This window comes from Colius striatus, chromosome 2 (genome assembly GCF_028858725.1).
Source record: "Colius striatus isolate bColStr4 chromosome 2, bColStr4.1.hap1, whole genome shotgun sequence".
NCBI classification, from domain to species: Eukaryota; Metazoa; Chordata; class Aves; order Coliiformes; family Coliidae; genus Colius; species Colius striatus.
The window spans coordinates 43,730,403-43,754,982 of NC_084760.1; the positions used below are offsets into that span (position 1 = coordinate 43,730,403).

Sequence of the window (24,580 nt, forward strand, 5' to 3'; positions counted from 1 at the left end):
TTCCCCCAGAAATAGCCTTAAAAATTAAGTTGGTATGCATCAGTCCAAATAAAAGCATTTTCATTGAGATAGCTGTATCTGTAGTCAGTGAAGAGAAATACAGCCCTTATTACATGATTTGTCTTTTTGTAAGGAACACGTGCATCCCACATGAATGCTGTCGTGAATCCCACCAACGAACTGCCTGTTTCTCTACACAAGACATCTAAGCATCAAGCACAGAAATGTATTTAGGAGGCAAATCTCATTGTCTCGTCTCCTCTGAAGGGTGTGGGTTCAATTGCACAGAAGCAGGAATGAAGACTTCTCATATTGTCCAAACTGAGTCCAACTCTTTGCTGTCATAGACCATTACATTACATAAACCCCTGACCTAAATTCAATATGCCAAAGATGTTAATAACTCTTTATCATTCCCCTGCACTATCCTGTCAGAAACACCTGTCCACTCACATAATTTCTTCAGACAGTTGAAGATCAGCTGTAACAAAACATCTTCTTTTCCACCCATTCTTCACTGGGCACATGGCACTGTTACCCCAGACAGATAGGAAGCCAGTTCATCAGCTTTACTCTCTCACTTTCTCTTAAACAAAGTTAACTTTAAGTTGATGCATCCTTACTAGAGATTCAGATTTGAGTAGCAGTTTTGTCTCCCACAGAGAAGCCACTGACATTTGGTTTTAGCATTGCCTCCACAGAAGGCACAGTCACCATTACTATTCAGCTCCACAGCCTCAGCTTTGGAAAAGTCCCTGCCTTCCATGAGGCAGGAGAGTCAGTACAAAGCTCTCCTCACCCACTAACTTCTCTAAGCATGTCTTGAAGCCAATACTTTTCAATTCTGCATGCGCCAAGAGTCAAATAAAGTTTGAAAGCCTGCAAAGATGAATATATTAATAGTATGAACTCTTTGGACTCTTGGTCAATTGTCAGCTTAATCCCAGATGCCTGGAAGGCATCGATGTAATTTATTTATTCTTTTTATTATATAAGAGGAAAATTATATTAAAAGACGAAGCTGTGGAGTTTCTGATTAGAAGATTGAACTCAGCCACACCACCGTTCACGAGACGCGATAACATTAAGGAATTCCTTGCACCTGGGCTGCCCGCGGCTAGAAATATCTCCCCTTGGTGCTATGGTATCTGAATAATATTCAGATGATAAAGGACGTTTTCTCTTATTTATGCATTCTGGAGTAATAGAAAATGACAAGGACATTTGGGGAAAGGAATAGAAATGCTAGGCGTACTGTGAGAAGTGCATTTCGTCACTAGCAGTCACCTAGGTCCTTGCATCCTCCACCAATTGCAGCCAAACTGCTGAGCTGAGAGGAGATTTATTAGGCTGTGCCACTGGACAGGGTGCAAAAAGAGGAGAAAAAAAAAAAAAAGAAAGAAAAATCAGACGATGGCATCCTTGGAGGAATGGAGTGAAGTAGGTAGGAAAGCAGGAGTATTTCTGTCTTTCTCCTAGCTTCCTGCATCTCTCTGTCAGACACAGAAATCTGGTGTGTGGTTGCCACACAGAAATGCAGTAAAATTACTAAAAAGACATGTCTGTAAGTGGACATCATACATGATTAACGCCTTCTATTTCTAATTCTCAGCCAAAATCTTGTGGAAAACAAAAAAGAAGGGGAATAAGAAGAAAAACCCAACTCCAAACAGAAACTTTCAAGAAGCAGAAATATTAAAAACTCCATGAGATTTTACCCCCACCAAGTCCATGATGTCTGTGCTCATATTCTGAAGTACCACAAGGTCAAACTGGAAGAAACAAACTGGCTTAGAAATGTAAATTAGCAAGACAAGTGCTGCTTGTCTTCTGCTTTCAACAATCCAAAATGCACACAGCGTGCTTTACCACTAGACCTTTGGCATCCTGTAGGACACTCTCTAGAGCTCAATTCTCCCATTGTGGCTGAACCTGTTACCAAGAATGAATGGATGGGTTAATTTTCAGAGCAGAGTTAGATAAATGGGACACAGAAGGAGCACCATACCGCACCTGACATCCTGTGTACGTCATCCACACTGGCCTAGGGCAAACAACTCATTACCTCATGTGTGCTAGAGTAAAATTAATATAAAACAGCCAGGACTGATCAGGATTAGCAGGAGACTTGGAGACTACAAATTGTAAGAAACTAACCAAACCAAACTCCATAGACCTAAATTGCCTCTGCCCCACCACCATCAACAATGACAACGCTTCCACAGATGTTGCCTAGTAAGTCTGCAGCCATTTCACCTGCTATGCCACTTCTGTTTCTGCTCAGTGATACAATAGCAGGGTCTAAGGAAGGATCGTATCGGAATAAGTTTGTTACTGTTGTTGACTGGTACTCAGAAATTAGCGTCACATGGACAGCAGCATCTTCTGTCCCCTAGAAACAGAAATGAAGAAAATGTCAGGGATAAGAATGCACTAATTAAAAAATTATGCTGTATACTCCTGCATCTCTCAGATTAATAAACCAGGTAGACAGCACTGAGGAAGTCTGTATATATACCAGACTCTACTTAAACATGTACAGTTATGTTGACTTTAAAAGGATGTCTATGGAGAATTAGAAGCCTCAAAACAATTCCAGACTATGCAGATTTTTATTTGCCATATCCATACTAGTAAACCAAATAGTGGCAAGTCACAGGCACAGGCAGTTATCCCTACACTAAAACTATTAGCGTCATCCTGAGTATAATTTTGCCATGCAAAGAGAACGGCTGTTAACAATCCTCAAGCATGTCTCTGCATGATAACATCCAAAGGAGACCTGAAGGTAAAGTAGAAGGTTTGGAGTTGAAGAGGGTACAACAATGTGAGCGAGAGCAATTGTCCCTGGCATGCCTAATCTACTAGTAGAGATCTAAAAGTGGAGAAGTGCAATTTTGCTGGAGTTTAAAGCCCCAGCTATCTTTATATGAGGCTTAGCTAATGATGTTGCAGTCTGGATTTTTCACTGTTGTATGTTTTCATAAACCACCTATCAATCTATGATTAAGCTAGTCTAAACTGTAGGTTTTAGACCACAGTAAATCCTCCCACAGCCAAGACTTGGCTAATGGGCTACCGTTTACCCTTCCCCTAGTGTAGCTCAGGCCAGTGAAACATAGAAAGGCCTGTAGACTGCTGATGTACGTAGTTTCTTACCCGAGAGGGCACTTTACATTCAATTCTTGTGGAATTTCTGTCATCCTCCAGAATCGGGCAAGGCCGAGATCCAAACAACACCAAGTTCACTCCTTCCAGATTGGTCCCCCTGAGAGCCACTCTCAGACCTCCTACAAAACCGATTAATCTGTTACATTCAAGATATAGAATGATCATTTTATACACAAAGGATTCTTTATTAATAGGTGACTACAAAGGGCAGTACTATCACCATTGATCTGATGATGATGATCTGCTTTCACATTGCTGTGCCTAGCTACTTCTCTTGCCAGATATCCTTTTTGCCTGTTATTTGAATTCTCATTCATAATATAGGAGCATTGGGTTTGTTTCTTGGTTTATTTTTTAATGACATAGTTATTTAAGCCAGCAAGGTCTGGCCTGTGATCTCATCCTTAGAAAGATCCGAGCCCAAGAATGAAATAAGGAAGGAAGGAAGAAGCACTAAGAATGGAAAATGAGCTTAACACAGCAGGTGCTTTCACAGTTCAAATAGCTGCCAAGCACCCTGCTGTCAAAAAAGCCTGTAGCATGTGTCTAGGAAACTTAAGTTAGAAAGGGGACTTGGCAGGGCTTGAGACTTAGCAGAGTTGTGAAGAAAGTCACGGAGAGCTTGATTCTGCGAAGCACTAAAAGCAGCCTCAGTTCTCCTTTTTGTCAGAGCTGAGCCTCTTCAATCACATGTAGGATCATACCCAACACCAGTCAGACTTAACACTTGATCTTTCTGCAACAATGCATTCCAATGCAAACAAGTCCAAGTGCTCCCCTGCTTTTTCATGTGACTAGAAGATTCAGGGATATTTCAAAGAGAAACATGAAAAGAGAACAGAAATGGACATTAATGGCAATTCTAACCTAGACTTTGTTCTTTGATGAGGTTCAGAGACTAACTGAAAAAAAAAAAAAGGAATTGTGCTTGAAATTTAAAGGTGTTTGCTCTAGTTATCAGTCCTACAGAGTTTTAAGACTATGGCCAGACGAACTGCTCAGAGGGGACCTTTATTAATGTACTGTTTACATGTAAGATTGTAAGGCTATATCGCAAATCAAATGATCTTTTATGATGCTTCTCATTAGTGGTATAAGTAAACCTTCATGGTAAAGTCATACATTGATGGCATAGTCCCTTGTACTTTTTCCTCAAAGCATCATTTCCTGCTAATTCTTCAAAGCAGCATTGAAATCTAGCAGTTTGATCTTCTTAGATTTTTCTCTGGCTGGTAGCAAATCCAGGCAAACAACAGCAATCAGATACATTAACAGAAAGCTTCTTCCATTCACTGGAGCGGGGTGGTATCTTTAGAACATATTCCATGCTTATAAGAGTTAGGTCACATGGATCTCCCAGCATAGCACCACTAAGACCAGTGGTATTTTGACAAGAGGGACCTGATGCAACAAAGTACATGGTGCTTCCTGGCTTCCTCTCCTCTAACATTGATTGTGCAGAGCCAGAAACAACAAGAACTCAAAACTGAAGCCACTTGTCTAATGTGATAGTTGTCAGATAAGGAGCCTCAGATTTAGAGTGCAAAATTCATGTGTGTTGTGTAAAGACTGATGCTCTTAAGTTTTGATATCTACACTTATATCCATATGCAATGAAATAGTGCATATGTGCGCTTTACGATAAGATTGAAGAGAGGTATTTTAAACGGAAGAAATTAAAAACACAGATGGAAGCTGTAATTCTTTCCAATTATCAATGTTCAAGGCATATGTAATGTAAGATAACATTATACTTGCTTTCTTTTTAATGAGTGACAGATCACTATAATTGGGAGAACTGGATTGTCAGCGAAGGAAATGAGAAGCAAGGCCCAAGCACTAAAAATTGCCATCACTGGCTTTTTTCTTGGAGAGTTTTATTTTTGTTGTGGTTGGTTTTAATTTGGTTTGAGGATTTTTAATGAATTCAAGCAGTGAATATCAACCTTATGTCCTAAGTGACCCTCCCACTGGAGAGGAAGTAAGGGAAAAAAGAAGACATAAAAGGGTTAAATTTATCTTTCTTGCCATGCACTCCAGCAAAACAAAGAAGGGGCCTAAACTTCTTGCTTCTCAGCTTAGGAGCCCTACATTCTTCCAGAACCATCCCATAGCTTATCCACATAGAGGTTCACAGACCATCATTTTCATCCTGTCTGCTGAAAGTTAGCCAAGCATGGCACATTCAATTCTCCAAGCCAGATGACTTCATGTTGCACCTAGGCCAACCCTCCGGCTCTCAGTGATGTTGTTAGCATGAACTCAAAGCTTCTTAGTAATAATATTAGGAAGTTTCCAAGCAAAATATGGATAGTTTTTACTATTAGAGTCATTCTGGGTTATGTTGTTTCTAGATACCTCCCTGGCTGCTTCAAAAAAAGTCATATCCTGAGTCCATTGGTCCTTATGGCACAACTCAGTTGTGTCAAGAGTGTTCTTCATAATTGGTCTGGGGAGACATTTTCCTCAAAAAAAAAAAAAGAAAGAAAAAAGAAAGGATGGCTTTCTATAGTCTTTGGTTTGGTTTAGCTACAGTTGGCTAGGTACCTTGCTGGAATTTCCAGGTGAAGTCCTCTCATCTGTGTCACATACATGGCAGATGAGATAGTCATAATGGCTGTTTGGCCTCAGAGTCGTGTGGTGAATTTTCCAAACTTATCTTCAAAGATGTAATATTTCACCATTTGTTTCTCTTCTGTTACAAGGAGAGGTAATGGAAATGGAAGGAGTTTGTCATGGTTTTATGTGGAGTCATTTCTGGGTAATGGGGAAGGGGCTGTAAGAATGGCTTCTGGAAGAAGTTGCTTGAAACTATCCCCAGATCTGAGTCAGATGTACTTCTGGGGCTGAGCCAATTAGATGCCTCCATGATCACTTTTTAAGAAGCAGCAGCCAAAGAGGAGGGTTCTTTCTGTTCCCTCTTGCTTTTCTTCCTTCTTTTCCAGCTGGTGGTGGTGCAAGGAGTTGGAAGAGAAAGAGAAGTGACAATGCAGACCCCAAGGCCTGTGAGGGAAGAGAGAAGGAGGTGTGCTGGAGCAGAGACTCCCCTGCATCCTGCAGAGAGGACTAGTGAAACAGTTGTTTGCACTGTTAAAGACTCCATATCAGGGGCAGCAACTATGCCCAGAGGAGACTATGTCTCATGGGAGGGATCCCACATTGGAGCAGGGGAAGAATGCAAGGAGTCTTCCTCCTCTAAGAAGAGAGGAGCGGCAGAGATCATCTGTGAGAGACTAACCACATCCTCCATCCCCTACCCCCCGCCAAGGCATTGAGCAGGGAGGAGGTAGAGATATTGGGAGCAGTGAACTGGGCCTGGGAAGAAAGGAGGGATGGGGGAGAAAGATCTTGAAGTGTTGGTTGTAATTTTCACACCATCCTGCTCTCTTTTTGCTTTTTGTTCTGTTCTGTTTCTTGTAGGTAGTAGAATAAACTTTCCTACTTTCCTCTCTAAGTCAAGTACTGGAGTCTGTTTTGCCTGGAACTGTAATTGGCAGCAAGCCCTCCCTGCCCTTGTCTCAATCCACAACATCTTTGGTTATCTTTTTTCCACTCCCATTTCACTGAGGTCTCCGCCATCCTAATGAGGGTGGGGGTGAATGGGGTGGAATGAGCGAGAGACTGTCTTCATTGCTGGCTGGGCAAAACCACGAAGTTTCAGTTTAGTTTGAACTCCTCTAGGTTTCTCAATTTTGTATCACAATACAGATGAGTTTTCCATTTTATCACTCAGAATATTAATTCGCTTTAACTGGACTGAGATGAATCAAAGTTTAGCCATTTTAAAATTAGGCCAGATGAATTAAAATACTACAAATGTATGTGAAATGGATATGAGAAGATGAGCCACAAAACACTAATAAGCCCTTTGAGTTGTTGGAATAAGTACACTTGCACTTGAACTTGCAAGTCTCAAACAAAATTAGTTGGGGAATTGATTGCCTCCAGAAAGAACCAAGTCTGTCACTCTAGGAAACTTCACCCAGTGTTTTGGGATACACACAGTATTTCCAGCCACACTGTGTCTTTTTCATCAGATGAAGACTTTGGTAGCCAAAGAACAGCAGAACTGGAACTCTGTCTGTCACTCTAGGAAACTTCACCCAGTGTTTTGGGATACACACAGTATTTCCAGCCACACTGTGTCTTTTTCATCAGATGAAGACTTTGGTAGCCAAAGAACAGCAGAACTGGAACACAACATGAAAAGCAAGAAGTAGAAAGCAGACGTCCCATTAGAGGTGGCCTGGTGTTCAGACCTACCGATCTCTGAAGCTGTAGGAGGTTCGATAGCTACCAGCTTTGGCTCAATCCTGAGGAAAATGCTTTCTCCTGTGCTGCCATTGAGTGCAAAGCCATAAGGTCTCACCAGTAGTGTCACCTCGTAGATTCCAACTGGCAGCCTCTCCATCTGGCAAACTACTTCAGTATGGTTCAACGTTATGACATGGCAGGTTGAGTAGTTCACCTCTACCTGCAAGGCTGGCTTCTCCTTCACTCCTATCAGGGGAGTGAAATCAGCTCCCCTGATAACTACTGTGGCCTGGGGCTCATCATCTGAAGGAATATAATCAGCAAGATTACTCAAATTTTGGTGTAGCAATGTCCTGAATTTACTTTCAACTAACACTTGTCCTAGAAAGCCCAATATCATCATCATCCCTCATAATGCCTGTTCCTGCCTGTCTCAGTTCAGCTATTACTTTTTTCTCAAATTTGTGTTTAAAATAACCTGAGCCAAGAGCCACCTTACATTTAAAGTGTCAAACTTTTCACTGTTTATCTCCCTTTTATGCCTTTACCATCTTCTTGTCAAGGTAAAAACATGCCTGTGCTGTACATCATAAGACTGAGGCTGATCAGAAGTGCCTCACTAGGAAGTGCAGTTTTCATAAAATCTGAAATTCCCCCCCAAAAAATACATACACACACACACACAACATCTGGCAGATCTTTTCATGGAACAACATTTTTGCCATTTTGTTTAGACACAAAGCCGTGTTACCTGATGAATACTCAATATCACTGACTAAGGGTGTCAGATCCTGGCTGAACTGGAAAGAGCATGAACCGGAACAGTTTGCAGGGACATCATTCACCACCACCACCACCTACAGTCAGAGAAGAAGGTTACCATGAAGCTTAGAAAGGAGCAAAGAGGTTTCCAAGAGCCACAGGTACCTGGTAGACCTGCAGAGCAATGCTTAGTGGCTACACTGAGCTACCAAGAGCACTCTGCCAGCACAGAGCACAGTCAGACAGTTGTTCACCCTGGTGCAATCTCATTACAAATTTAACTGCAAGGCTTGCTAAGATTCAATCTTGGGCAAAGCAGAGCAAAACAATAAGCTGTGTAGCCACCCTTTTTCTGTGTCTGCGGGATCCTATATCACTTTTTTCTGAGTCTCACGGCTCCTCCTATCTCTTGTTCTTCCAGTCATCCATTAAGGATTCTGCTTGCTGTATAACAATTCTTCCCATCCTGCATTTGTAACAAAATTTATGACATTTAAAGAATCATGTAAGACAAATTAGGATGAAGCTCAGAATGAGTCTTTTCAGCATGCAGCCTTCAACCTTTTTTCCTCTTGTTCGTGCTGAAACAAGAAAGGCTGTGACCTTGATAACTAGAAAGACATATCAAGAAATACCAAGATCTCAAAGGAGTAAACTGGCAAAGCATACAGCATATGAGAGTCTCTCTTAATTTCTCTCTCCCAGGTTTTAATGGTATACCAGGGAGGTACACCAATGCCGGGAAGAAACAAAAGCAGGGTATCTCTAAGGAACACAAAGAGCAGAGAGTTGCAAAATACTCTGCTTGAATAGACACAATAATTAGAGGGGCATTTTCACACCTGTTGCTAGCAGCCAGCTAGAACAAATATTCAAAAATTACAAAGAAATCTGATAGTTGCTGCTGTTCTTGTTTCATCTGGTCTATTTGAGGGTATTTGTGGTCTTCACCACAGATGGCAGAGGTATTCTAGGTGGCTGAGCCACTGGAAGGAAGGTAGTCTTTGTGTAGAGAATAGAATCTCTGAAAAAACAAGGTGTCATGGCCCCAAGGGCTGCACAGCTGGGCTTCGAGTACATCCACCATCACCCTGTTATCATTACAGTACCTGGCAGGCCTTGCTGAACACATAGCTGAACACAGTGCTCTACAACATCCAAGGGCAGAGACTGGAACATGTTTGTCCATCCAGCAGACTCAGCCAGGAAGCCCTCCTTGCTTCCTTTTCATACATGAAGTACTGAGATTTACAGAGGGTGAGTGACTTCATAACTCCTTTATTTTGCTCATCAGTGTGGGATCTACACAACCCAGGTGAATCAACAGGAATCACAACAACATCTCACCTGTGTTTTGTTATTGAAGGTAGCAAGCATGTCCCCAAATATTGGCCCAATAAACACACCTCCATCATAAACCACACGACTAGAAACAGTTGGCTTCAGACCAGTGAGGTTTTCAGCAGAGACCTGTCAGAGAATAAAAGGTTTAAATTTCTTGTACTTTTTTTCCATCATGTGATTTTAAATTAAAACCATTTCCCCAAAAAAGAGTTTTTACAAAGTAGCAAATCACTCCTGGAAACCTCTTCTCAAGCTTCTTTCAGAATTCCTACCTCCAGGTCTAAATCTTCATTACCAGAAACTTCACAACACCTCCCTGTTCTCATCCTTCCCTTGAAGACAAGAAACTGAGGCAAACAAATTTAGGAGCTAGACGTACAAATAAACTTCTAACACTCTGTAATATCATTTGGAATTAGGCATGGAAAGAGCTTTGAACATCTGCTTCTCACAGACATTACTTTGTGTAGAACAAGTGCCTGTGCTACAGCTTAAGACACAGCTCAAACTTTTGTTGCCATTCAGGCCAGTGCTTTGAACATGAGATAATTTTACACTATTAGAAGATAGATATGCAAATAAATAGTTCTTCTCTTTGGGGAAGGAAGCAGTCTAATCTGAGTCGTTATTCAAAAAAGACCCTCCACTTGAAGAAAAACTTAAACGATAAATCTTGGAATGGGAAAGTGTGAACCGAACCTTCATGTGAGACTTTTGAGAATCAGATACAAATCCATACAGGATAGTGCTCAGAAAAAAATATCTTCTTATGCCACAAACAATGCCACAAAACTGTACCGAGCTTCAGTTACTGTACTGAAATATTAATGTGATCATAATAGCTTTCACTTCAGTATAGCAGTTCCCTTATTCTGCAGTACTGTAACAAAGCACAGAAATTACATTCTAGTCTCCTCATTTTGAAGAACAAACTCTGAAGCTGTAATTTCTCCTTCTGATTCTGCAATTACTTTTTTAATAATCTGATCTTGAATTTGATTAAGCTGCTATTCCAAATAGAAAAACATTTAGCTCAAGCTTCCATTGGTGTCTGTGTAAAAACAAATGCTGGGAGAATGTATCAGTGAGGGGGTTCAAAGTGGACATTAGTAAAAGAAATCACTGTACATTGATAACATTGGGCAAGTCCCCAGTTTCTGTTTTCCAAGTCAGTGTCCAGATGCTTTCATAGCAAGAGTTTGAGTCTTTGGTCACAATGAAGTCCCTGGTGTTGAAGTACGGGGCTGTAGAGCTGTCTGTGTTGTCTTGCAAAAGCTTGCGGAGATGGTGAGAGGAAATGTGCACTGAAACACCTGCAAAGGACATTAGGAAAAAAGTGGATATTCTCATTCCTAGGAGAGCACATCTATCTGCTCCTAGAAAAAATGTTTAATTATTAGTGTGAGGCTGTAGTGGTTCAAACACCTGTAATTGCCAAAAAACAGCAGAGGGAAATTTACAGGTCCCAAATGCCAAAAGATCTGCACTGGCTAATAGCTTAGGAAACCTAGAAACAGTTGTGACCATCATGAAACCTCCCTTTTTGGGAGACATGAAATTTCAGCAGGTTCTTTCAAGATAGTAAAAATCCTAAACAACACAGAGGAAAGAGATGTTTCACAAATAATCCAAGGCTACATTTTCCTATTTCATTACTTGAATTCAGAACTGAGTCACCAACTCCTCAGTCAAAAACTGTATCATTGGCCTTTCTCAGTTTAACCTGCTTGCTTTCATACTAAGCCTCTTTGAGTATTTAAACCCAACACACCAAAAAAACCCCTAGTACAGATAAAGGATGACAAATTCAAGTCAAGCAATTCTATGCACACAAGCTTTTGTGCCACCTGCAAACCAATTACCAGTCTTGGTAATCCCAGAAGAGAACTAATACCCTGGTAACCTGCAAGAGTCTTGTCATACAAGACAACCAGAAGTACACATGCTGGAGAGACATCAGCATAATGAAACCTTGAGATGCAAAATGCCAGTTCAAGACCTCATTCAAAGGTCTTTAACTTTAAGGTAAATATTTCATACTGACTGTACTCATTTTGGAACAAGCCCATGCTTAACATATTGTCCTGCCTCTAATCCGTAACTCTTGCCTTGAATGACATCAATTGCAAACAAAGATCTAGCAACTATCACAACGGGCTTAACCTAGCAGTATTTCCAAGGTTCAATATTGCCGCCTCTTCATTTGTCTTCCTGCAAAAGAAATCCAGGAAATGTGCTTGTGTCTTCTTTTACCTGATATGACTGTACTGGCCACGTGGATGCGGAAGGTCCCTCCAATAGGTCGGGATGACTTCTGCAGTCTTTGAATAGTGAGGCTGACTCTCACATCCTCCGTGGAGACGTAGAGGTAGCCATACTCCTTCGAGCCGTTCCAGAGCAAAGCACCTCTGTGTGACAGAGGGAGTTCATAGGAAGGCATTAGAAGTCAAGACCCCTACTCCTGACACCTCTATGTCCCCCAGTAGCCAAGGGACACCTGTGGGAACAAGACTCTTCAAGGAGACTTAAGGAGAACAGAGCTCATTGAATACTCCCAATTTATACTTGCTTAAGGTAGGCAATGCATGCAGCAGAAAACAATGGAAAAACACCTTTTTGAATTATGATAGAAGAAATAATTCATATAGCACCAAACACAGGCAAGTCCTTCTTCAGTCACTGGTGTTTTGTAAAGGAGCAACACAATGAAGCCTAGACAGCAAAAAGCTTTACTATTTCATCCTCTAGTCTCCTCGAGTCTATTGAAAACCTTAACGCCCATGAATTACAGCAGTACGTCACATTAGAGTTCACCCAAAAAACAATTCCTAAAGCTTTCTCCTTTGCCGCTAAAATTCTCCTTTTTCAAAACAAAAAGAGAGTCTGCGGTACAATAATGCCACCATGTGGTTAAATGACTGGATAACAGCTGAAGACTTGGAGCTCTGCAGTGGCTTCTGCAGAGCCAATTTTGAGAACACAAACCTAAAAGCACTGCTAAACCTTCTCCGTCTGATGTACAATCAGCACATCAGATTTTAGCCAATATTCCTATCCCAACTGCAGCAAGCAGTGTTAGAATAAAGTCCAGCACATTCTCAGCTAAAAGAAAGAGACAGATTTGTTTTGAAGGTATCCACAGACAGCAATCGAGCCCACTCATTTTTAAAGCATGCAGTGATTTCTGTTTTCAGTCTTCCTGTCATCAGCATCAAGCACACGTTTCTCTCATATCTTCCTCTGTGAGATGTAGAAGCCTACCAACTGCAGAAGCCCACCAATACCAAGAACTCTTACCCCCAGTCCCTCAGTCAGAGATATTGTGATCAATCTACCTCTTAGTCCTCTTTTTGACAGAAAGACTGAGTTTTTAAAACCCTTCTCTCCAAGGTATTTTTGCATTAGTCTTTTCTTTTGTGATGACTTGGACCTCCTATAGGTGATTAATTCACCAAAACCTCGGATTTCACCAGGAAATGCAAGGACTCAGCTGTTCTGGGAACTAGACCAGACAGCTTAATTTTCTTCACATCTTAGCCACCTTTGAAAGGAGAATCTAGCTGTCTTTAGAGCACAGTGACACATTACTTTACTTTTTGTTGAAAGAAGAGACACCACAAAGTAAGAAACCAAATTAAGTTATGTCAGATTGAAATTCACCTTCTTCTTAAAGGAATTTTCCTTTGAATACCTTGGGAAGTCACTTTGGGGGAAGTAACTGAACCAGGCCAACAGCTGACTGCTGCAGAAGGGAAGAGGCTGCATCCGTCCAGCTTCTCCCTTGACTAACTCTATTTCTACCAGGTCCTTGCTAACTCAGCTGGATATAATCCAGCTTTTACAAGGACTTATTCTCTGCCAGTATAGCTCTTTACAACTGCTCTTTCTGATCTAGTTATCCTATGGTTCTCCCTCCTCTTTCATTGTTACGGCTTCCAGAACAGAAACCATCTCAGCAAATAAGGACAAGGAAGGTAGACTGTCATTGCCTAACATGACTATTGGTGTCATTAAAGGTGTTTGGGACCATCCCTGGCTGATATCCATCCATTGGTCCAGAAGGGTTTAGATCTCCTAGTCCTTCATCATACCTTGATAGCCCCTGTGTATCTTACATACCCCAAGTTAGCTGAAACATCCAAAGTACCTCTGTTTTGGCAACTGAATCCCACTCATATAATTGAACTTTGGTATCAGAATTGGATATCTTCACTAAGATGACTACAATATATGTTCAAGATCCTATGTGGTAGGCAAAGCTTAAAACACTCACATGCTGAGAGAGAAACTTAGTATCTTAATTTAGAACTTCAAAGTACAGATACGTGCAGGATTCAGTAATTTAAACAGTCTGAACATGATCCATCTGAAAAGACTAGATTCTAGCTCTCATGGCCTGTTATAGATGACAAGCTCCAGAGATATCTAAGGAAACTGTAGGAAGTATTACAGGGTATTAAGACAATCTACTCACTGTCCCTACCTTAGAGAAAGCAGAGGGAGACTTGCACTGCAGCCAGACACCATCCAGGACACATTGTAAGTGGGAGAAGATCCCACCACAGATACTGCTTCAACTATTCTCCCACCTAACCACGGTGGTTTGGGATGCCTCTGAGAAACTGAAACAAAAACATCACAAACATTCATCAGAGCAAGAGTAGCTGTCACTATGCCTAGGTTATTCTCATTTCATTGCTGGAAACAGCTGCTTGGGATAGGGTTGTTTGGCTGTTTTTCTGGGCAAGACCATGTAAGAGTTTTGTAGAAATTGTAGAAATCCATTTTCAAACAAACCAAGAATATGGATATTTGGCAATCCTTTGTTGGTTGTTTTCACAAAAATACAACTTATATAAGTTCAAGAAAATAAAATTATTTTGGTGCCTGCTATGAAATACTCTTCAAAATTGAAAAAGCTTTAACCAGTCCCATCACTAAAAAGTAACATAAACAGAAAAGAAAAAGGTCCCTTTACCTGTCACAGCTCTGTCTGCAATGACAACTTCATCAAGGTAATATGACCCAGAGGCTTCATTTTGCAGGTCTGAGCTCAGCAAGTCTATCTGATGCACAAACACTGGGGAATTAGCAGGGAGGTCCTGGAGAAGCACAGAGCGGTTCACACACACCTTCCAGAGGTCAGTGCAGGTAAACGTCCAGCTGAAAGACATCAAGGTTGTGCAAGCTCTCTTTTACTGGTGATATTTACAATAGGCAATTTTTGAAGGGCTTTGTGAAGCTTCAAGGTAACATCAGGTATTGCTGCTAGTTACTCTCATGCAAGTCATTTGCTCAGTGAGTCAGGATCAATCTCTGCATGTTTCTGTTAGTTTCCCCATAGTGAGAAATAAAGCTTTAGATCTCTGCTTAGGCATCCTCCTCTACTTCACAGAAGTGAGATGTGGGAATGATTACCCCTGCTCTATTTTTGGCAAAAGCACTACGATAGCATTAGTGACCTCAACAGGGGTCAATCCAGAGACTAAACCCCTTGGGTATGTCCGATGATTGCTCAAGGCTCCCAGATCTCTCCACCATGAAATAATTCCATCCCAACCTCTTCTTCCCCTTTGACACATGCACACACCCCACTCACACAACTTACAGATAAACAATCTGCCAACTTCACTTCTTGAGCTTCTTTATTCATGACTTTTTAAGTCTGCCTTCCCCAAGCTTTACATTTAATATCACATTTTCTACCCATATTCTTCTAAGTGACTAAAGAAAATCAAAGACTACACCATCTTTCAAATCTTTGCATACCAATGATCTCATGAGGTTTCAGCGGGAAGGGGGGGCTGGGGAGAGGAAGTCAATTCATCTCTAACTGCAGAAAATCTACCGATTGTTGCCAGAAAAACTGGGAAATTAATGTCCTCAGAAATCTTATGGAATGTTTTCCAGAGACAGAACAAAACTCTTTGTCTATGCATCACTAAGGTGAGATCCCATGTGTAACAAGAGACATGCAGGTTTACTCAGTAAATGCAGAGCAGGGACAGAGTGTGTGTCAGCTTAATCCAAATGACAATTTGTTCCTACACAGATAAGAATTTCTCTCAGTTTCTGTAGTAAAGCTTCTTGCTATGGAAAGTGTTATCTCTGGGAAACACCTAGTGTCAGGATACCTTTTAAAGTCAGTTTCCTTGAAATCCCATAGGCAGGTGAGGTTCCTCTTCACTAAGCATAAAGAGACGTTGGTGTAGGACACCAAGATATGAAGGATATTTCTCATGTTGCCTTTATGTGCAAAACACACCTGTAAAAATGGGAGGGGGGAGAGAGAATCACAAATCAAATCAGTACTGATTTACATGTAATGTCTCTAGAAGATGTTATATTTTGTTTCAATCCCAGTTTAACATAGTAGAGAGACATGTTGTTCAAGGACAGCAGTAAAGCCCACTGCTTAAGGCCAATTTGCCTTGAATAACACATACAGAGGACAGCAGATGGCATCAGGAAACTCGTGTTCCACCATGTAGCATGAAACTGATCCTTTAGACTCCAGCTAGGTTTTGGGGCAAAACACAGCTGGGAAGTACCAATGGGGATTTCAAGTATATGGAAGGGAGGAAAAGATTGGAAAAGTTGATTTGCAGGGTACAAGGCTTGGGATGGGTGTCAGGTAGGGAAATAGGACTGGAAAAAAGGTCTGTGAAGGGGAGCTCAAGGGAGCTTGGAAGGACTACAGAAGGTCTTGGGGATATATCTTTCCCTCCTACCTCCTCTTTTTCAACACACAACAATTTGCCTCCCCTCACGTGGCAAAGAAAGGGTGACAGAGTTGAAATCAAGATCTTATTAAGAAATTATTTAGAAAATTAGTAGAAAATTGAGTCAGAATGGACAACCAGGTGTTTTTTCCTTTCTTTGAGAAATGGTAATCCTTGGATTTTCCATCTTTTCTCAACATCACCCCATCATTTCTTCATTCCCACAAACAGATAGCAGCAAGATATGTTAAATATCTACATCTCAGGGATCTCAGATATTCACTCAGTCAGGAAAAGACACTCTGTTCTGTCTGCAAGCATAGTCCAAAGACATAATCGTTTCTATATTTGGGAGACGTCTAAGCAGACCAGATGATTTTATCTTGCTGATTGAGCTCTGAGTGTTTAGTCCCCAGTGCAATCTACTCATCATGAGCAGCAACTTACATGTGTGTATTCAGTAAGATCATATCTTGCTAGAGTTAATGAGGATGTTTTCACCAGCTGGTTTGGTCTGTGAATGCTGAACCTCCCACAGAAAGGCTCTGTTCTACTGACAATGTGTCCTGTGGTAATCACATCTTCCATATCTGACAGCCAAAAAAAACCAAGAAGGGATGAGAGACTTGAAAATTATTTAGAACACACCAGCAGAGTCAAAAGATTCATGAAAATACTGGAAACAGGTATCCAAAATTTGTGAAACAGTCCTACTCAAGATTTCTCCTGCCCAGATAAATTGTTTCCCATTTTAAGACTGTTGAAAGACAGTAGGAGGGACCATTAGATCACTGCTCTGACCATAAAACCTCATAGCAAATAGCACTATCATTAGCCATATAGAGTATATTTGACCAAAGCCACCTATCTTTTCCAGAAAACACTCAGGCAAAGCTGAAAAATAATGTATATAACAACTGTGAATCCACCTTGTCCTTTGGGATGTTTGTTCAATTTGTCTGTCAACCATGCTGCTGAAAAACTGATGTGATTTCTTTTGTAACACATAAAAGACTTTCTTCCGTCACTACATACTGACAATTCACCTCTTCCAGTAATAGAAATAAAGCCTGCAAAATGAAGTTAATAGCAGAGTTTCAAGTCAAAGGAAGTAGCTGTGGTTCTTTGCACAAGTGTTGAATCTGTTGAAATCTTCACTGGAAGAAATTATAACGTAGTGATATAGCTGTATTCAAGGTGAGAATGTGTAAATACAGGGAAGGGAGGGTCACTGAAGGCAATTAAATTTTAAAAATATATAGTCAGAAAATTGAGTTGAAAATACTTCATATTTGGAGAGAATTAGTGATTAATTACTATACATAATTGTCCAGCTTTTACTTTCCCCTAGGCATGTATTTTGGCTTTTGTTGAAGACAGAGCACTGGGTTAGATAAACCCTAGTTCTGAACATATATGGCCTTTCTTTTATCTTCCTGACATCCATTCACCACAATTTCACCATTGTGTTGCTGTCTTTTAACATTATGTATATCTTACAATAATCAATGAGAATTCAGGTTTTCCTTTATTCTATTTGTTAAGCACCAATTTTAATTCCCACTGTACTATTGAACTATTGTTGGCTTTTACCTCAAATTGTTCCTTATTTTGTTGGCAGAATCATAGATTTGGGGTCACAAAGAATGTCCAGTTGCTATTTTCATTTTTCTGCATAAAGTTTCCTTCCCTCCTCAATTAAGGTTAATTAATTGTTTTCAACCACTGGGAAATCAATCACCAAACATATATATTACTGGTTGAGACCGGTTCTCTCTCTCTGTCTCTCTCCATACTGAACATAAGAATGTGACACAAGGTCTCTAGGCAATCATCTACTTATTTGCATGGGATAAGTATACTATTATTACTGTCAAATATAGAATCACAAAATGGTTTGGATGGGAAGTGATTTCTAAAGGTCATCTAGTCCAACATCCCTGCAATGAGCAGGGATATCTTCAGGTTGGTCAGAGCCCCATCAATCTTGAATTGGAACATTACCAGGGATGGGGAATCTACCACCTCTCTGGGCAAACTGAGTCAGTGTTACTGGAGTTGCTTTCCAATGGAGTAGTTATCTGATGTTAGAAAACTATTATATGTAACTACTTTTTTTTAACAAAAGTGGTTGTTGTTTTACACCTTGCATGACATGTCAACTATAACACATATATTTGCAATATTTCACTTTCCATCATCAGGAAACATTGAAAGCAAACACCTCCAGAATCAGAATTGGCCTCTTCCACAGTCTGAGCTCTTGCTTACCCAGCAGGCATATTGAAAATTGAATGCCCCAGAACTTGCCTTTTTTGTCTCTAGTCCAAATTTTTCTTACAACCAAAATGGATCATCTGCCTTGATAAGGGTGTTGCAATGTGACTGAGTCATACAATGTATTAGCAAAAGAATGTCTCCTTATTTTATATTAATCACATTGATTTTCACAGTAATTCCCTAAACTCTTCCATCAGAATACATATAAATAATGAATAGCTGAGAAACATAAATGTATGTACTTAAACCCATGAAGAGAGTAAATTTACAATCATTTTAAGTTTGAAGTACATTTATTTCAGAAAAGGAAAGCAATTCTCAGAGTAAATATTTGTCACAGAAGATCAGTACCTTTTTTCTCAAAGCCACTGTGGAAGAGGATTTTAGCAGAAGTTGGCTCAGTTTCACACTCTATTGAAAGAAGTTCCTCTATTGCTGTTTGCACCTGAAAAAAAAAATTAAAAGTGAAAAACAGTCACAGTACAATGGTGTCTGGATCATTTCAGCAGACAGCTTCAGCACCCATGTCACAACATTTTTCATCATCCAGAGACCAGTGGCAAAGCAGCTCTGAACAAGCAAGTAGTCAAACAGAGAATAAAATTCCATCTCAAGACAGTGTAACCTTCCATGTTTGATACCCTTCAGGGGTGAGAGACATCCTTTGGGTGTCCATCAGCCTCCTTAGAAAGGTGCGATTTTTTTAGCTAAAGTATCCCAAAGCCTAGGCATCCACATGCCCCTCCAGGTTCCACCCAGCTATCACTGAGGGTAGTTTCAACAGTGATCAACTACCACTTCAATACATGATGAGGTTTTGAAGAATCCAAATTGGAGCTCCTATCTGAAACAAGGCCCATGCACTACATGTCTGGTCTTAGAGAAGTCTAAGGGCCTGTTACCTGATGATACCACAAACTTCATTGCAGACATGACAGGCCAAGATCAGATGCTGTGGTGTTCTGCTTCACAAAAAAAACCCCACTACAAGACACTCTCAATAAAAATCACCCTGACATCACATAAAATTGATCTCAGCTTCTGGGCCAAATGCTTAACTACTGTCAAGTACCTGAGCTCCATCAGTTACACCCCAGCAGAGGACTGGCTATCTGTGTTTAATGATACCTACCTGGTGAGCTGTAGCATTTGTGGGGATCACTCTGCGTGATACGTTATTCCAGGAGACAATGAAACATCCTGTACCAGACACAGTCAACATCTGGCAAACAAAGAAGTAAATAAATAAATGAAAATAGATACAAACTGCATGAGACACAAACTTCATAGACTTTAAATCTTGTATTTTCTGTTGAGCAGGATTTTACAGACAACATTTTGCCTTTTTAAGCCTGTCTAAAACAAGAATCCCTTCAGTTGCTCATGTCCTCCCACGGTCTCTCCTGATGCAAACCTTTGGCTTCTGTTCTTAGATTAACAGGAGCACAAGGGATACATGACCTGTGGAGACATGCTGACCACCACAAATGGTCCCTAAAGCTCCTGACCTGCAGCTCTTGGTTTTAACCACCCAAAAAACTTCCCTCTTTGCTAAGCACTTTGCCAGGCTGAAAGTTTCTATCTGATTGAAATATAGTGTTGATCAGATAACACACACTGCAGTGTGCTGTCGCTAAGGATGGGAAAGAAAAACTATCCCAAACTTCTATTAATTCAGCATTAGTTAACAAGGTGAGGCTTTAACAAGCAACAACCCAAGGAGAGTCAGCATTGTTTATGCTTTAACACATGAGCAGATTATAAAGCAACCACAGGGTTTACACACACCCACCAATGTGTAAAGACCACAAACACCTTCAAGCCCATGGTGCTCTTCTCATCAACCTTCTCAGTAGGTTAAAAACAAGGTGAGAACACACTTTAATGTCTAGCATCAACAAGGCCTTTACTATTAGGATTCACTTCTATCTGTATCAATTGAATCCAGGGCTAGTCCAAATCCCAGCATCAAGCACACAGCACTGACCTGCACTTCTGGAAGCTGTAAGGCATGAGCCCGGATTTCATGTCTCTCAATGTAGTAGTTGTTCACCACATGAGGGTTCAGCCAGGTGTTATGTATCTGGACTCCAACTCTCATTCCATTGCTAGGTGCCCTTCCATGATGCAGTGCTTCCAAGTAGTACCTCAAGCCAGCAGTTAGCTCAAACTTCTGGGATTTTGGCTGCCAAGGCTCACTCCAGCCCCTCACCCAGTTCTCAGACCACTCTGAATTACCAGCGGGGAGAGAAGCTATTTTCACCTGTGTCCCAACCAACCAAAGCAATCAGTTAGAGACATCACTCTAACCCCAAAGACACAGAGTCCAATACCACAGCTCAAAAAAAACCCACACTTGTGCTCGTAGCTGATAGCAGAGCATTGATGGCTGACACATTCCTCCTTATTGTACAGGAAAAAGCCAATATCTAAAAAAGTTTTGGTGTAGAGCTCAATATCATAAAGAAGATAGTTCCTACAGCTGACCCTAGCCTTAATAATAGTTCCCCATGCAACTTTTCAAGGATTACTTCAGATCTGCATATGATGTCCTCCAAATACAAAAGAAAGGACTGTCTTAAGCCTTCTGAGACATAGTATGTTACCATTAGTAAGAACAGCAATGCTGCTTTTTTTTATATAGCTAAGAGGTCTTTTTTATTTCTCCTAGCCTAATTCTGTCATAAGGCTTAAGAATAAACCAGAGAAAGAGATAACCTTCATTTATAACATCCTCTCAGCTTTACAAAGGGAAGGACCACTGTTTTAAGAGGGCAAAATTTTCGACAGTCAAAATAAGAGGTAAACCGAGGAAGCTTCTGGGTCCACTTGCACAGATTGTTAGTGATGGTGATGTGCTGAACTAACAGAAAGGTATTCTGGAAAGACATTCAAAGACTTTGTTTGCAAGAGTGATTTTCTGATGAGCTGAGAGCCTGATAGGACCAACATAAAACATTAAATATAACCACATAGGATTCATGGTAAGGACCATTAAGTGAGCTCACACTGGGGAAATTTCCACTTGTTATGGCCTTAACTAAAACCATTTCCTATCCTGATCTCATTTTTTTTCTGTGCCAAGAGCAATACCTTATGTTCTGGATCTTGGGATGAACTTAAGAAAAGAGATGCCTGACCATCTGCTTGAATCCAGAAGGTGTAATTGTTTGTCTGAGGAGCCACAAAATATCCACGAAGCCTGGAGCTAAGGAAAATTAGAATATCCATAATACACTAAAGAGTTACTTCAAAATAACCCAGGAAAAAAAAAATAAAGCTTCATGTAAATAAGTACAGGCTTATCATTGGTCACAGTTTTGTACATTTCTACTAAAAAAAAAAAAAGTTTTAACCCTGAACAGGCAGGAGAAGGCTCAAAATCACAAACAAAATCAAGTGAGAAAAACTGAGAAGTAACAGAAAAAACATGAAAACATTCATGTACATTGCACAGCTTTTCAAGGGTGTATCTGGAAAGACCATTGTCTTTTACCAACACAGTTCAGATATTTTCACAGCTTGGGGAAAATTAGTTGTTAACTCCACCTGTGCTGCAGTTGCCATCATCAATCAAGAATCTGGCCCTCCACATCTGGCCAGAGCTCTAGCCCAACATAGACTTTAACTGGAGATTCTTCTACCTCCACAGCAATTTTTTTGTGTAGTGTTTCAGCACATCTAGTCCAGGTAGAGCAGAAACACTGAGCAAAAGTAAAAGGAAGAAAAATAAAATGCTTCACTGCATATTTTCAGCTTCAAAAGGAGCACAGAGCAGAGGGTTTGCTTTGATTTACAGGAGCTATGCAGTAAGGCTCTGCTATAAAGAGCTGTCAGGTGTTATTGCTACACCTTACACTGCTAAAGGTGATTGCCATGACTTCGTCTCTTTTTAAGATCACCGAGTACCTGAAGGACTTCTTTGCCCCAGACAGGAATCTTACTGGGGAACTGGCATTAGGTACAAACTGCCATCTATATCCAGGACCTGCTTCTGTCAGATCAGAGGCATCATCCCAGACTTCAAAGAGAAGCCCTCTGTTTCCTAGAAAGTTAAAACAAAAGTGTTCTCAGTAGCAGCCAACAAAAATCCCAGAGCACATGCTAGAATTGGTGGTGCAAGGAGGCAGGCCGGAACAGAAAATTTTAATAAAATATTAGCTCTGTTTGTAGGTGTAGTGGGTTTTTGCACCAAGGCAGAACACAGATTTCATATTAGGGAATTTGTTCTGCCTTGAAATCCTCCACCAGGAAGAACAAAAATTTGCAGAGAGCAGAGCAGTCAAACAAACTCAAATGTCTGCTCTTGTACTGAGATGACCCACAGCCAAAATAAGCTTAATTTTATGCACAATAATTTCCTACTACAATGCTCCTCTCAGGCAACATCCTCAAAAGCTTCTGCAGTAACCCCAGTTCAGCTATCCTCCCTCTAAATATTTCCCATACTCTTTTTCCCCTAATTTTTCACAGTCCTTACACAGCCCACCATCATCCATCTGTAAGTGGTGGGCTATTGTCTTCACCTTGCTAATCCTTGCTATAAAATGCTCAAATTGTTTAGGTTGGAAAGGACCTTGAGAGATCATCTACTTCAGTCCCCTGACATATGCAGGGACATCTTCAACTAGACCAGGTTGCCCATAGCCCCACCCCACTTGACCTTGAATGCTTCCTGTGATGGGGCACCAATCATCTCTCTGGGCAACTTAGTCCAGTGTTTCACTGTCCTCATTGCAAAGGATGTCTTATATCTGGTCTGAATCTGCCTTTTCTTAATTTAAAATCACTACCACTTGTTCTATCACTACAGGTCTTGTTAAAAAGTCTGTCCTCATCTCTTTTATAATCTCCCTGTAAGTACTGAAAGGCTGCAATAAGGTCTGCCCAGAGCCTTCTCCAGGCTGAATAACCCCAAATCTCTCTTCAGCCTTTCCTCATAGGGGAAGTGTTCCAGCTATCAGATAATTTTTGTGGCCCTCCTCCCTATCAAGCCTAGGAGAAACTGGTTTGTTGTTGAAGCAGAGAGCATTCTGGAAAGCCTGTTTCACCAAGCAATTTCTTCCCTCCATTTCCATGGGTGTTTGGACCTTCAGTTATTTGAATACCATACCTGGCTGAGGGGAACCCAACCTCCTGCCCTTGCCAGCAGGCTCAGTGGTGCATCTGATTTGATGGGGAGAGACATGCTTGACTTTACAGGGGACACCTGGCAGCAGGAAAAGGAGACAAATGTGCTGTGTGAGACTTGGAAACATAACTGAGCTGCAAAAATAACTCATCTGGTTTCCAAAGGGAGTAAATATTTTGCTAAAAGCCTTGCCTTGTACTACCAAACAAATAAAATGGTTCATACCCCCAGGCAGAATAACAGCCTTCCTGATGGAAGGCTCCTACACTGGTATTATAGAATGGTAGGGGTTGGAAGGAATCTCTAGAGATCATCCAGTCTCACCTCCTGCTAAAGCAGGTTCCCCTTGATCAGATGGCACGGGAATGTGTCCAGGTGGGTTTGGAAACCTCCCAAGAAAGAGACTCCACACCCTCCCTGGGCAGCTTGGGCCAATGCTCCATCACTCTTACATTAAAGTTCTTCCTTGTATTTAAGTGGAACTTTTTGTGTTCCAGCTTATGTCCATTACTCCCCATCCTGCCACTGGAGAAAACGGGAAAAAAAAGTGTCTTCTCACCCTCCTGACATCCACTCCTTAGATACTTATAAGTGTTGATGAGGTCCCCCCTCAGCCTTCTCTTCTCCAGGCTGAACAGCCCCAGATCCTGCAGCCTTTCCTCTTCAGAGAGATGTTCCTGTGCCCTCAGCATCTTGGTAGTCCTGCACTGGCCTCTCTCCAGCAGTTCCTTGTCTCTCTGGAACTGGGGAGCCCAAAACTGGACACAGGACTCCAAGTGAGGCCTTACCAGAGCAGAGGAGAAAGGAAGGAAAACCTCCTTTGACCTGCTGCCCACATTCTTCTTGATGCCCCCAATAATGCCATTGGCCTTCTTGCCCATGGAGGGCACATTGCTACTCATGTTGAAATTTGTTA

The 24,580-nt window shown here is 41.0% G+C and overlaps 1 protein-coding gene across 1 annotated transcript in view; it reads right to left on the reverse strand.

Annotated features, from left to right (window-relative positions):
* The window catches only part of PKHD1 (PKHD1 ciliary IPT domain containing fibrocystin/polyductin), a 264,052-nt gene that overhangs the window by 223,433 nt on the left and 16,039 nt on the right, over positions 1 to 24,580 (reverse strand). The window contains exons 12-28 of the mRNA XM_061989595.1: positions 23,647 to 23,742; positions 22,443 to 22,578; positions 21,627 to 21,741; positions 20,521 to 20,796; positions 19,666 to 19,755; positions 18,885 to 18,978; positions 16,701 to 16,843; positions 15,666 to 15,796; positions 14,510 to 14,694; positions 14,015 to 14,153; positions 11,785 to 11,939; positions 10,660 to 10,844; positions 9,535 to 9,657; positions 8,177 to 8,282; positions 7,435 to 7,728; positions 3,160 to 3,290; positions 2,257 to 2,392 (exon numbers count right to left, since the gene is read on the reverse strand). Of these exons, the coding sequence (XP_061845579.1) occupies positions 2,257 to 2,392; positions 3,160 to 3,290; positions 7,435 to 7,728; positions 8,177 to 8,282; positions 9,535 to 9,657; positions 10,660 to 10,844; positions 11,785 to 11,939; positions 14,015 to 14,153; positions 14,510 to 14,694; positions 15,666 to 15,796; positions 16,701 to 16,843; positions 18,885 to 18,978; positions 19,666 to 19,755; positions 20,521 to 20,796; positions 21,627 to 21,741; positions 22,443 to 22,578; positions 23,647 to 23,742 (2,535 nt within the window). The remainder of the gene's footprint in view (positions 1 to 2,256; positions 2,393 to 3,159; positions 3,291 to 7,434; positions 7,729 to 8,176; positions 8,283 to 9,534; positions 9,658 to 10,659; positions 10,845 to 11,784; positions 11,940 to 14,014; positions 14,154 to 14,509; positions 14,695 to 15,665; positions 15,797 to 16,700; positions 16,844 to 18,884; positions 18,979 to 19,665; positions 19,756 to 20,520; positions 20,797 to 21,626; positions 21,742 to 22,442; positions 22,579 to 23,646; positions 23,743 to 24,580) is intronic.